This window comes from Coffea arabica, chromosome 2e (genome assembly GCF_036785885.1).
Source record: "Coffea arabica cultivar ET-39 chromosome 2e, Coffea Arabica ET-39 HiFi, whole genome shotgun sequence".
In the NCBI taxonomy this organism is placed as follows: domain Eukaryota; kingdom Viridiplantae; phylum Streptophyta; class Magnoliopsida; order Gentianales; family Rubiaceae; genus Coffea; species Coffea arabica.
The window spans coordinates 41,313,585-41,328,259 of record NC_092313.1 but is presented as its reverse complement, the minus strand read 5'-3'; the positions used below and the strand labels follow the sequence as shown (position 1 = coordinate 41,328,259).

Below are 14,675 nucleotides of genomic sequence, written 5' to 3'. Positions count from 1 at the left end.
AATGGGCTAGTCCAACGCTAGACCCTTAGGGATCTCCTCTCGCTAGTACATGTGTGCATGTTCATTACATGTCATGCATTCTTTTTAGTTTTATCATTTTGCATGCCCCTCGAACCCCTTTTCCCTCCATTTTAGGATTTTTGCATTTCATGCTAGTTACAGGGTTCATTTGCTTGAGAGTCCCCTTAAATATGGGATATAGACGAGTGTGGCTTTTTCTAAAGCCTTAGCACGCTTATATCCTCTCTATAAAAGGGCAAATTGAGTCACGATTTAGGTCTCCCCGTCCCAATATGCATGAATTCCCTAGGCTCATGCATTCTAAGTCCACTCCATCATTACACTTTCACTTTTCCTCTCATTTGCACACGTACACCTTTTTATCCTTTCACTTGCACACGAACACTTTTCCTCCCATTTTTGCACACGTGCACCCTTGAGTTTCTTCACTTGCACACGAACACTTTTATCATTACTTGCACACATGCACTTCATATTATCATTTCACATACCGTACATTGCCCACTCACGTGCACACTTTCATTTACATATTTATTATTTTTTATTACTTTTTCAAACTCATGTCCTCACATTGCACGCATGCATTCCATTCATTTGCATCCCACTTGCATTATTCGTGACTTCTTCAAAGGATTGATATTGGGCTTCACAATTAATGTGATTGGCACCACTCAACCTTTGAAGGGAAATTTCCCCCAATTCCCCTAGGTCTAGGGTTTGCATTCATGTAGGGCACTCAAATGTAATAATTTCTTTGGTTAAAACAAGAAAATCTTTGATTAAATCAACGCAACTAGCCTTGGCTAGGTCAAAGGGGTGCCTTGGATTCTATCCTTGCCTTCCCCTTTGTCAAACGTGACTCCCGAACCTTTTTCTTTGGTTTACGTAGACTAGGAGTCGTTTTAAAAAGGGTTTATTACTACTTGACTTTAAAACTCATTTTTGGGTGACTTGGTACACCTTAAACCATTACCAAGTGGCGACTCCAAACTTTTCATTTCAAAACCCTTTTTAAAACTATTTTTTGGCCAAATCGTCGCTTTCCAAAGTCCCATGGCCTTTACTTTTACTTTGCACACGTTCACACACCACACTTCACACACATACATTCGACGATCGAAAAGTGGGGCGCGACAGTTGGCGACTCCACTGGGGACATTCGAGAGTCCGAGCAAATTTGATTTAATCAACCTTTTCCTTCTTTTAACCTTTTCATATATTACATTTGGGTGTTTTAGGGTTGCATTTTTTTCCCTTTTAGGATTTTGCATCACTCGCGTCTCAAACCAATCCCTCGACTCATGAATGTATGTTTGGATGTATGTTTACTTATTTATCTCGCGCTTGCATTGCACTTGGGAGGGGGTGTGTCACCTTTAGAGCCTCGCGTGGTTCTCAACCCCTTCCCTCAAATAGGGGAACACTTCATACGTGCATATTTACTTGCTTTATCCCATTTTATTTTGTTTTTCGTGGGCGCCATCCCACACCGCCTTGTAGGACTAGGATCGATCGCCTTGGGTAGGCGGATGGTGTGCTCTGCGCCCATAGCGCTACCTAAGGGATCACTCGAGCCACCGACCAAAGGCCCTGGGAGTGACGACCCTTCGCCTTTAGGTCTGAAGGCTTGGGAGCCGAAGCTTTATCGAGTCTAGGCATTAGTGAACCCCAGCCTCATGCATCCATGTTAGAATTTTCCTAGGCTAGAGTCAGCCTCACCCTATTTTAAGCACAATAGGCACGAGGGAAGGGGTTCCACCCCTTTTACTTGTTTTATTGTATTTCTTCTTCTTAAATGCTCCCAATGTGTTATGTGTACTATCAATTGCACTAACCATTCTTTTGTTTTCTTGGATTGCATTCATGTGCCTTAGCAATAAGAGGCCTTTCTGGCACTCTTTTAGTGACTCACCCACTAGATAGCTCACATGTTTAAATTTCAGTTATTGCACTTGATTTTTAATAAATACATTTCATTTTAGACCTCTTTTCCCCCCCGATGCATTATTTATATCCTTTAGGCAATATTTGTCACATATTTATATCGCTTTAATAAATGGCATCATGCATAAACCATAGAAAGGGAATGCCACATAGGGAATCCCGTGGTTAGGAATAGGCCACCTTGTGTCTCGGATACTTAATCCAACGAGACTTGCATGTTTACAATTTTGTTTGGCCTAAGGGGTAAAATTCCAAGGTAAGGTACTAAAAAGTGAATTCTTCCTCAGATGGCTCCATGCCGAATGTTAAACCACATACCTCGTGAGCTGATAGATTGGAAGAACAACATGGCGCATGAGGTGAACCGATTGTTCCGATACATAGGGCATCTACCAAGTCTTTTGGACATAGCCCCAAACATGGCAATCATTGAAGCACTGCTTGAGTATTGGGATCCTAAAGGCTCCGTCTTTCGATTCGGGGAATGCGAGTTAACACTCACTCTAGAAGAGATAGAAGGATTGTTGCAAATGCCTGGGAAAGGAAGCCCTATGGTGTACCCGACTAATGGCACTAGAGAGCAGTTCTGCAAGTTTCTGGGATTGGGACGAGCTAGTATGAACCAGCACCCGGACGCAAAATCATGTCCACTGGAGTTCTTGTACGAACGATTTGGGAGAAGGGATTCTTATGATCAACACCATGACGACTTCTTCATTAGCAAAGAGGAGTGGGAAGGAAAGCGAGTCCAAGTCTTTGGACTGGCCTTGACTAGTCTACTTTTATTCCCGCAAAAGCATGGGAAGGTTACCTTTTCAACAATCAACATGATGCAAAGCGTGTTTCTAGGAATTAAGGAGAAGACCCCTACTTTGGTGCCTATCATCATTGCTGATATCTTCACTGCCGTTACTGAATGCCAAAAGAAGAGGGGGTTTTTCTATGCATCCAACCTAGTACTCCAAATGTGGGCCATGGAACATCTGTCAAAAAGAGCGCTAAATCCATTGGGGTCATGTCTTCCAACAGCAAACTGGGTCGAGTCGCACCGAGAAAGGGTTAGCAGATACTATCGAATAGCGTCTCCAAGCTTGTTTATTCAGGAATTCAATGCTCTGACTTCGGATAAGATACAGTGGGTTCTCGATTGGACGAAAGTAAGGGATCCAGCTTTCAAGACTACGCAATTTGACTTCATTCCATTAGCAAGTACCAGTGGGTTGATTGTGTACATTCCACAACGAGTTATGAGACAGTTCGGGTACCCGCAGAGAGTGCCGACCATACGGGAAATGGGAAGTATCGAGCTTAATACAGTCACTGAGTGCCGGACTATGGTATTAGAAGGCTGGGGGAATCTGTGTAGTTTGGACAACCTGCATTTGGACCAAGTGAACAAAGTAGAGCCTAGGGTCATCTTGGAGTACAACGAATGGATCAAATCAATGATAGAACAAGGGAGAGAAAGGACACCGTTGATTGCCGTTAGTCTCGAGGAGCAGAATGGGAAGCTAAGGAAAGAGCTGGAGGATCATCAGTTGCAGATCATGGTGGCCGATCAAGCATTGGAGGACGCCCGCTCACAATTGAGGAAAGAGGCAAAGAAGACAGAGAAATTGGAAAAGGCATTGAGTGCATTTGATAAAATCCAAGATGAAATTCGGAAACTCAGTATCGGGAGTTCTAGGGAATCCCAACATACTAAATTAGCTAGACATGAGGACTTTGTAAGAATGGTTGGTCGAACCATCAATGAAATTGTAAAAAAGGACTGAGTTTGTCCATTTTTAATGAGAATTCCTGTTTCTATATTCACTTACAGGTTTGAAAATGGGATTTTACCCCGAAGGTTGCATTTTCATGCTAGGCCTACCCTTGGCACAAAAAGGGTCCCCCCATAGGACATGCATCCGAGTTGTTTGAATAATTACTAACTCATGCCTTTTTCTTTTTCCCTTTTGAATAAATTGCAGAAAGCTAATAACGATTGGTTTATCTAAAGAAGTCTTTTGCATTCTCAGGTAAAATTTTAAACATAGCTTCTCGACGAAGCCCCATTATAACGCGATCCCGAAGTAAGGCCCAAAGGAATCGTGTAGACATGAGTACCCAACAAGAGTCCTCGGAAAAGACCGTTGCAACTACCCAGCCGGAAGCCGCAAGTCCTGGGGTTCAGTTGACTGAGTTACTCACAAAATTTGGGGAAATGGCGTCGGAAATGGCCGCTCAGAAGAAGTTGATTGACGAGCTCGTTAGTAGCGGAGTGCAACCTGAGCCTGTACCCGCTACACAACCACAATCCGAACCATTTGTTATTCCTCCGTTTCAAACTACGTTTGAGGGAACTTTTAACCCGCAATATGCTTTCACTCAAAATCCTCCTTTCTACCCTTCTTATAGTCAAGGATTTCAGCCTCAAAGTGACCCAAACATGCATCTGAACCCACCAGTTTTCTATCAAACCACTGCAGAACCCGTGATACCGGAGCACACTTTCCAAAATAAGCCTGAAATGGGTGAATCTTCTGCTCCAATCGATATGAAGTTGCTCAGACGTCTAGATCGTTTCGATGAATTTATAAGGAAGAGCCAGGGGCTGAACAAGCAGGGAGTCCTGGATTATGATGACTTGTGCCTTTTTCCGAGCGTGCAGTTGCCTGAGGGGTTCAAAACCCCTAAATTTAACAAATATGATGGGACGGGTAATCCCAAGACACATCTCCGACTTTTTGCCAACAAATTGGGAAAGCCCGTGGATGATGAGAATTTGCCTTTAAGGTTGTTCCCCGAGAGCCTGGAAGGGGATGCGCTTGACTGGTATTCCAACCTGAAACTTGAAGACGTGAAAACCTGGATTGATTTGTCTAATGCATTTGTGAGACAATATGAGTACAACTGCGAGTTGGCTCCCACCCGGACTACTCTGGAAGGAACGAAAAGGAAGCCTTCTGAGGACCACAAGACCTATGCCAAGAGGTGGAGAAAAGTAGCCGCGAAGGTGGAACCACCGATGACTGAGGATGAAATTATTCGCACATTCATCAAAACCCATGATCCGCCGTACTTTGAAGAGATTTTCCGTATGACCGGATGTTCGTTTGCTGCAATTGTAAATAAACTTGAGGAGTTTGATGACTTTGTGAGGGCTGGGAAGATTGTCAATGTTTCCGCCCTTAAATCTCAGTTGGATGCTTTACAAGGTCAAGGAAGCAATGTGAAAAAGCCACCGTTCAAAAAGAAGGAGGGGGATGCAACCTTTGTTTGGAACCAAAATCCTTCACCCAGACCTCGATACCAACACAGCCCAATCTACCAAACCCATTACCCTTATTATCCAAACCCGTACCCTGTATATGCCACTAATATCCAGCACCCTAGACCTCGCCCAAGCTATCCTAACCCACCTTCAGCCCCTTTTCAAATTTCTCAACCAAATCCACCCCAAAACCGACCACGCCTTCCATATAACCCAAGATTTCCGCCTCCAAATAGACCTGCTTACAACCAACCTCAACCTTCTGAACCTTACAACCGACCTCCTAGCCGTACATTTACCAATTTAGGTAGGCCTTTAGACCAATTGTATGATCAGTTAAAGGCCGCCGGAAAAATTGGTATGGTACCCCCTCCTACCTATCCATATGGCATGCCCGCCTGGTATAACCCGCAAGCTGTCTGCACTTATCATTCGGGGGCACCTGGACACTCAACTTTGGATTGTAAAGCACTTAAGCATAAAATTCAAGATATGGTTGAGTCTGGAGAAATTATAGTCAGAAGGAGAGAGACACAAGGGCCGAACGTGAATAGGAACCCTTTGCCGGACCATGTTAATACCATCGGGGTCATTATGGATGACACGGAGTATATGGAACAGGTCAAAGTTTTGGCAAGGGAAGCTGAGGTATTTGGGGTCACGGACCAACCGTTTGTCATAGAGTTGCCATTCGAAGAAGATAACAAGCCTTTTGTCTTGGATCTCACGCCAGCTGAGAATGAGGCTTTGGAGCCCGTAGTCATTGAATTCCCAAAGCAAGAGCCTGTTTTAAGCCTGCAACAGGTACCATGGAATTATGATGAGCCTGATGTACAGATTGGGGAAAAGTCAATTGCAAAGAAGGAGGTGTCAGTGGTTACCAGATCGGGGAAGATTGCAAGTCCATTTGAAGCTGCCAGTCCGATTCGAGCAAATAACTCCGAGCCGCCCGTTAAACCAACAATCACTGAGAAAGAAGCCTTGGATTTCCTTAAGAGGCTTCAGAGAAGTGAGTACAATGTAGTTGAGAAGCTGAGCAAATCACCTGCCCAGATAACCATGTTGGACCTACTTTTCTCTTCGGACGTGCATAGGGATGCATTGATTGACATATTAACAAGAGCTCAAATTCCGAGGGACATTTCTGTTGATAATTTTTCAAACGTGGTTGGGAGCGTATTGTTCAACAAGCAAATTGCTTTTTCTGACGATGAATTGCCGACGGAGGGCATCGGACATAATAGGGCGTTGTACATAACAGTGAGGTGCAACGGAAAAATGCTGCCTAAGGTGTTAATCGATAATGGATCCGCGCTGAATATCTGTCCTTGGAGTACCTTAGAGAAACTAGGATTGCAAGACATCAAGCTGAGGCCTTCAGGGACTATTGTTAGAGGGTTTGATGGAGCGCAGAGGGAGCCAATAGGGGAGGCAGATTTAGTAATCGAGATGGGGCTGGCCCAATTTCAAATAACTTGCCAAGTCATGAACTTCCCGAGCATTTACAATATCTTACTTGGAAGGCCATGGATTCATAAGTCGGGGGCTGTGCCGTCTTCGTTGCACCAATTACTCAAGTTCGTGGTAAATGACAAACTAATCACTATCTTTGCTGAAGAGGACTGCCTGGTGATCACTGACTCTGGAGTTAAAGAAGAGGGTAGTCAAAGTGTTACCATGTCCCCTCACAGCACATCCGATATAGTCTCCGTAAGTTGGATAACCACGGAGGAACAAACTCTCTCAAAGGCCAGTGTAATGATGGCCAGAGAAATGATTCGTGGAGGATACAAATTCGACAAGGGGTTGGGGCGTGAACTGCAAGGGATCCTGAAGCCAGTGAAGATAGTAGAAAAGAGGGATACCTTCGGTTTGGGTTTCAGACCAACCGCCAAGGATTTCAAGGAGATGAAGGAGCGCAAGAGAGCGGAGAAAGAAGGAAGGCAAGGGGTTCTTGACATTCCACCACTGCGTTATACTTTCCCACGACCAGCTGAGGTGATCATGTCAGAAATCAACCCAGTTGACGGAATTGAAGCGAGTTTGGCTCAATTGTTCGTTGGGGCAACATTTGAAGATATTGTTCCGGGCGAAGCTGAATTTCCTGACATTCCTGAAGGATCAATTCTCAATTGGACAGCCGAGTCCCTGCCTGTTCGGAAGGAGTTTCGGTAAAAATGAAAGGGGTTTATCATTCATGTGAATTCATGAAAATGCCTTTGCATCTGTAAATAGCCAATGAAAACAATTTCCTTTTTGACTAACGTCTGCGCATGTAAATATTGTTAAGTTTTCATTTCCATTTGCTTTCAATCAAAGGTCTTTATGAAAATGCACGAGTTGTTCTTGTCATGTTGTGTTGTCTATTCGCTTGTTTATATTGCTTGTCCATTTGTTGGTTGTGTGTTTGTTTACTTATTATCCCACATTCGTTAATTCTTTCAGATGGCCAAAAATAAAATTATTTGATCCTTTGGATATCACAATTCTGGAATTCGATAATGGCAATTTCTATATCACTCACGACTTGGAGGTTTGTGAATCCGAACTCCAAAGCGAGAGTGATAATGAGGAAGTATCCGATTCGTTTGCAAAGGATCTTGAACAATATGAGGAAAAACCGAAACCGAACCTGGAAGAAACAGAAAAGATTAACATTGGAACTGAGGATGAAGTTAAGGAGGTGCAGATTAGTATTCATTTGAATAAGAGCCAGAAAAAGGAGATGCTTGAGTTCCTGACTATGTTCCAGGATGTATTTGCGTGGTCCTATGATGATATGACTGGTATTTCAACTGACGTGGTGGTGCACAGGTTACCCACAGACCCTTCTTTTCCACCCGTAAAGCAAAAACCCAGAAAATTCAAACCAGATATAAGCCTCAAAATAAAAGAACAAATTGAAAAACAACTCCAAACCAACATTATCATTGTTTCCCATTACCCTATTTGGCTTTCAAACCCAGTCCCTGTTCCAAAAAAGAGTGGAGAGGTGAGAGTTTGTGTTGACTATAGAGACCTTAATAAAGCCAGTCCTAAAGATGATTTCCCTCTACCAAATATTCACATTCTCTTAGACAATACTGCCGGACATGAGATTGAATCCTTTTGCGATTGTTTTGCTGGCTACCACCAAATTTTGATGGCAGAGGAGGATAGGGAGAAAACTGCTTTCATTACCCCTTGGGGTACCTTTTGCTACCGAGTCATGCCTTTCGGTTTAAAGAATGCTGGAGCAACGTATCAGAGGACCATGACAACCCTATTTCATGATATGATCCACCGGGAGATGGAGGTCTACGTGGATGACATCATAATCAAGTCTAAAAGGACGGAGGATCACTTGGATGATTTGAGGAAGCTATTTGAAAGGCTGCGAAAATACAATTTGAAGTTAAATCCTGCGAAATGCGCCTTTGGGGCACCAGCTGGTAAATTGTTGGGTTTCATCGTGAGCAAGAGAGGCATAGAGATAGATCCGGCAAAAATCAAAGCCATTCGAGAGATGCCAGTGCCGAAAACTCAGAAGGACGTGAAAAGCTTCTTAGGAAAGATCAACTTTATTGGGAGATTCATTGCCCAGTTAACGGCCACATGCGAGCCGTTGTTCAAGTTATTGAGAAAGAATGTGCCGTTGTACTGGAATGAAGAGTGCCAACAGGCTTTTGACAAGATTAAAGATTATTTGCTGCACCCTCCGGTCCTAGTGCCACCCAAACCGGGCCGACCGCTGATCATGTACCTATCAGTGCTCGACGGAGCAGTAGGGTGTGTTCTGGGGCAACACGATGACTCTGGAAGGAAGGAGCAAGCCATTTACTATCTAAGCAAGAAGTTCACGCAGTACGAGGCTAATTATTCATTCATTGAGAAAAGCTGCTGTGCATTGGCCTGGGCAGCCCAGAAGTTGAGACACTATCTGTTGAGTCATACCACGTATCTTATTTCCCGGTCTGATCCTTTGAAGTATCTTTTGGAGAAGCCGATGCTGACTGGACGTCTAGCTAAGTGGCAGATAGTTCTCTCAGAGTTCGATATTGTTTTCACTTCTCAGAAGGCCGTCAAGGGGCAAGCTATAGCTGATCATTTGGCGGAAAATCCGAGGGATGATGACTATCAACCACTTCACACCTATTTCCCTGATGAAAAGATCTTATTTGTAGGCGCCACGGACGATATAAGTGAGCAGTGCCCTGAATGGAGGCTTTTCTTCGACGGAGCTTCAAATTCGCTCGGAGCTGGAATTGGAGCTGTTCTGGTGTCGCCCGAAGGGAAGCACTACCCTGCCGCTGCCAAATTGCAATTTCCTTGCACAAACAACATGGCTGAGTATGAAGCCTGCATTTTTGGTCTCAAAATGGCTTTGGAAATGGAGATCAAAGAGTTGGTAGCTTTCAGTGATTCAGACTTACTCGTGCACCAAACCTTGAAGCAGTGGATAACCAAAGATTCAAAAATTCTGCCCTACCATTGTAGTTTGCTCACTCTGGCCAAGCAATTTCAAAATTTGGAGTTCAGACATCTCCCACGAGCCCGAAACGCATTTGCCGATGCTTTGGCCACCTTAGCTTCTATGATTCAGTATCCAGATGAGTTGAAGATCGAACCGATCCAGATTCAGTTTCAAGACAAGCCAGCCCACTGTTGGGCTGTAGACAAGTCTCCTGACAGTATTCCTTGGTTCAATGATATTAAGGAGTTCCTCAAAACTGGGTCTTATCCTCTCCATGCTGGTATAAAAGACAAGAGTTTTCTGCGTAGAATGGCTTCCAAATTTTTCTTAAATGGTGAAGTGTTGTACAAAAGAACCTCTGATTTGAACCTTTTAAGATGCGTTGATGAAGATGAAGCTCAATATATGATGAAAGAAGTGCATAGTGGCGTTTGTGGACCTCACATGAATGGCCATTTGCTAGCGAAGAAAATCATGAGAACCGGATACTTCTGGCTTACTATGGAGCATGATTGTATAGACTTTGTCCGGAGATGTATAAAATGCCAAATGCACGGTGACATTATACGCGCTCCACCCACTGAGTTGCATAGCATGACTGCCCCGTGGCCCTGTTCAATGTGGGGTATGGACGTGATTGGTACAATCGATCCTCCTGCTTCAAATGGACATCGATTTATATTGGTGGCGATTGAGTACTTTACCAAGTGGGTTGAAGCGGAGTCATTCAAACATGTGACGAAGAAGGTAGTGGCCAATTTCCTGAGAGATCACATCATCTGCCGATTTGGGGTGCCTGAAACGCTTATCACTGACAATGCCAAAAATCTGAACAATGACATGGTGGATGGACTGTGCGAGCAATTCAAGATCAGACACCGCAACTCCGCCATTTATAGGCCTCAGATGAACGGAGCCGTGGAAGCCGCGAACAAGAATTTGAAAAAGATTATCCGCAAAATGACTGAAAGGCATCGCGATTGGGATGAAAAGTTGCCTTATGCATTGATGGCGTATCGGACTTCTATCCGGACGTCGACTGGGGCAACGCCATATTCACTGATGTATGGAATGGAAGCTGTATTACCAGCCGAAGTTGAGATTCCTTCGTTGCGAATCCTCATGGAAGCTAAGTTAGAAGAGGCTGATTGGATAAAGCAGCGCCATGAACAATTGACGTCGATCGATGAAAGGCGATTCAATGCTATTTGTCATGGTCAGTGTTATCAGAAGCGTGTGGCCCGGGCTTACAACAAAAAGGTCCATCGGCGTGCATTTGAAGAAGGTGATAAGGTGCTGAAGCGGATTTTGTCAATGCAAGATGAAGCTAAAGGCAAATTCGCTCCAAACTGGCAAGGGCCGTTCATTGTCCAAAAGGTATTACCTGGCGGAGCCCTTATTCTAGCAGAAATGGATGGACGAGCATTCCCTCAACCCATCAACTCAGATATGTGCAAAAAGTTTTTCATTTGATGATGCAAATTTTTCTTCAGGAATTCATGCAAATGGCGAAACGCAAGTCAGGCCATCTTCTTTTACACTAAAAATATTTTATCCCTACTTGTCCTCTTTGAGCCATCAGAATTGACAAAATTTTCGTTTGATAACCCCTGAGAATTGCAAACCCCACACTGGGGCAAAATTTTAATTTTGAAAGAGAGAAGAGCAAAAAAAAAAAAAAAAAAAAAAAAAAAAAGAGAAGAAAGAACCCTTACACTGGGGCAAATTTAGTTTTCAAAGAGAAATGCAAAAGTGAGGGAAGTGCAATGAAGAAAATGCAAAGAGTGAAAATCCGATCAAACTGGGGCAAATTTTCCCTGGTTTCGTTCAAAATCGGAAACGATTTCAGAATAGAGCAATCTCAGTTTATTTTACCCCTGACATCGAATTTGCTTTCAAGCCTTAACCTTTCTGGAAAAACACCCCACCTGACCTCATTACAAAGCCCAAAGTCCTGGCTTCCGTCATTTGTTGCATTTCTATTAGCAAAATTTGATAATCAACTGGCAAGTGATGTCCGTAATGCCTTCGCCTAATCTACAAAGGAAGTGCATTTTACTGATGCCTGAAACCTTTAACTCATATTTCTGAGTCGATTATGGTCGAGATGTTTCTTTGTTCTTTAGGCGAAAACCCGAAAGGGCGCCTTGTAAAAAAAAAAAAAAAAAAAAAAAAAAAAAGGAAAAAGGAAAAGAAAACAAAAACAAAAAGAAAAGAAGAAAGAAGAAAGAAAAATCAAAAACAAAAAGGGTAGGGGCAACCTTGGTGAAAACCCGAAAGGGCGCCAAGGCGGGTTTTTCACAACGGACGAGCGCGAGAAGGAACAGCTAGTGACCTGGTTCGTTTGGGATTTTTCCTCATGTTTGTGATACTTTTGTCAGTATCGGATTCCGAAGCAAAATATCCAAAGTCTTGAATATGATATTCGTTGGCTAAATTTGTATTGTTCTTTACAAATATTCTTTTGCAAAATGTATCTTTACGAACCTTTTTGATTGTTCTCCATTATTTGTGTATGACTGCTTATGACTGTCTACATTCTTTTGCATGCTCATTTGTGACTGACGTAGGAAATAATCTTGCATATACATTGATTGTTATATGATGAATTTCCACGCATCATTCTTTTACCATTGAATTCAAATGAGTGATAAACCCTAATGATTGTGCAAAGATAAGGGATTCAATCATCAGTTATAGTGCGTGACATGCAACAAAGCTGCCACCTGGACTGGGTGACGTGGTAAATCCGTATTTGATCAGTCTCAGAATTTGTAAAGTCACAAGTTCGACCAAGACGGATGCCGCAGAACAGAGGCAAAAATAGTACAAGACTCATGTTTACACGATTCTCAAGGCAAACCGGATCAAATAATGGTGGCAAGTCCATTATTTATTCTTTTCTTGCAGGAACACTGCGTTCACAAATGACAGCGATCATTCTCTTTTTCAAACCCAAAGCAATGTTATTTGCAAAGTTGGATTATAAGGACCAACACCAGCCATCGCTTCAACTACAGAGATCCAATCTCCCTCTAAGTACAAAAATTTGAACTACTCTCAGGTAAAAATTCAATTCATTGTCTCAAACTTCCCCAGTGAAGTCCCGTTTAAATTCTGTTCGGGTCAGTCCCGTTTAAATTCCTGTTCGGGTCAGTCCCGTTTAAATTCTGTTCGGGTCAGTCCCGTTTAAATTTCTGTTCGGGTCAGTCCCGTTTAAATTCCTGTTCGGGTCAGTCCCGTTTAAATTCCTGTTCGGGTCAGTCCCGTTTAAATTCCTGATTCGGGTCAGTCCCGTTTAAATTCCTATTCGGGTCAGTCCCGTTTAAATTCTGTTCGGGTCAGTCCCGTTTAAATTCCTGTTCGGGTCAGTCCCGTTTAAATTCTGTTCGGGTCAGTCCCGTTTAAATTCTGTTCGGGTCAGTCCCGTTTAAATTCGTTCGGGTCAGTCCCGTTTAAATTCCTGTTCGGGTCAGTCCCGTTTAAATTCCTATTCGGGTTCGGGTCAGTCCCGTTTAAATTCCTGTTCGGGTCAGTCCCGTTTAAATTCCTATTCGGGTCAGTCCCGTTTAAATTCTGTTCGGGTCAGTCCCGTTTAAATTTTGTTCGGGTCAGTCCCGTTTAAATTCTGTTCGGGTCAGTCCCGTTTAAATTCCGGGTGTTCGGGTCAGTCCCGTTTAAATTTCTGTTCGGGTCAGCCCCGTTTAAATTCTGTTCGGGTCAGTCCCGTTTAAATTCTGTTCGGGTCAGTCCCGTTTAAATTCCTGTTCGGGTCAGTCCCGTTTAAATTCCTGTTCGGGTCAGTCCCGTTTAAATTTCTGTTCGGGTCAGCCCCGTTTAAATTCTGTTCGGGTCAGTCCCGTTTAAATTCTGTTCGGGTCAGTCCCGTTTAAATTTCTGTTCGGGGTCAGTCCCGTTTTCAATTCTGGTTCGGGTCAGTCCCGTATTAGAATTCTTGTTCATCGGAATCCTTTTTGCAGCCAAATAGCACAGGTAAGTATTTGGTGTCCACTTCTTTGTCTCAAGTTTTTTCAAAACTCAGACAAAGAGGGGCAAACTGTAGACACCAAATTTTTGAATTAATGTTGTATGTGTGGTTTTAGTGATAATCGGTTGATTTTTGTTTAGACGGTTTTTGCATTTTAGCTCATTTTCGTTTGTCTAGCTTTTTTAGGTTTTATTTTATTTCCCTGTTTAGTTTTTAGTTGTTTTTGTAGTTTTTAATTTATAAGTTTTAGCGTAGATTTATTTTAGAGGAAAAAAAAAAAGAGAAAAGTGAAAATAAAAAAAAAGGGGAAAAAGAAATGGGAAAAATGGTTTAATGCATACTGGCCTGTTTTGAAAAAAGTGAAAAGTTTGAAATTTGAAGGAAAAGTTTTTAGTGTAATAGGCATTATTTGCTTTTTGATACATTTTAATTGTTTTTCAAAGAGAAAGAAAATATATTATTATTTCAGATTACAAGCATTTGTGTTTTTGATGGCATTTTATTGTTATTTCTTTTATTGTTATGTTTATTTAAGTAAAGAAAAGAAAGAAAAGAAAAAAAAGAAAATGGATGAAAAATGGAAGTTGTAATTTGCTGTTCAATATCAATTTCTGTTATTATAAACTTTGTTATTATCATTTATTTCATTTTTATTGTTATTAATTTCTGTTTAATTAGCAAAAAAAAAAAAAAAAAAAAAATGCAGCATGCACGCTGCAATTTTTTGCAGCGTGCAAGGACGGCCAGGCTTGCCCTTTGGAGGGCTGGATGTGAGGGCCTGTCCTTGCCCCTCATCCTCACCTTACAAGCAAGGGTTTAGGGGTTTGGGAGGTAGGATAAATAGAAGGAGAAGACATCAGCCGCAAAAGGATTCTCGGGGGGAGAGTAAGAACGAAAAAGAGAACTGGGAGCTGAGAATTAGAGAGCATTGTCAAGCTGAAAGAAAAACTGAGCAAGGGTTTTGGGGATGAGAAGGGAGTGACGGCTAGGAAAACTGGGTTTGTCGGGCAGCA

The 14,675-nt window shown here is 42.7% G+C and overlaps 1 protein-coding gene across 1 annotated transcript; it reads left to right on the top strand.

Annotated features, from left to right (window-relative positions):
• Nucleotides 1-4,477: 4,477 nt before the first annotated feature.
• On the top strand, nucleotides 4,478-11,147 carry LOC113696697 (uncharacterized). Its single transcript, XM_072077651.1, has 4 exons — nucleotides 4,478-4,629; nucleotides 4,744-4,963; nucleotides 5,558-7,392; nucleotides 7,778-11,147. Exons 1-4 carry the CDS (start codon nucleotides 4,478-4,480, stop codon nucleotides 11,145-11,147), a joined length of 5,577 nt encoding a protein of 1,858 aa, XP_071933752.1.
• Nucleotides 11,148-14,675: the final 3,528 nt, after the last annotated feature.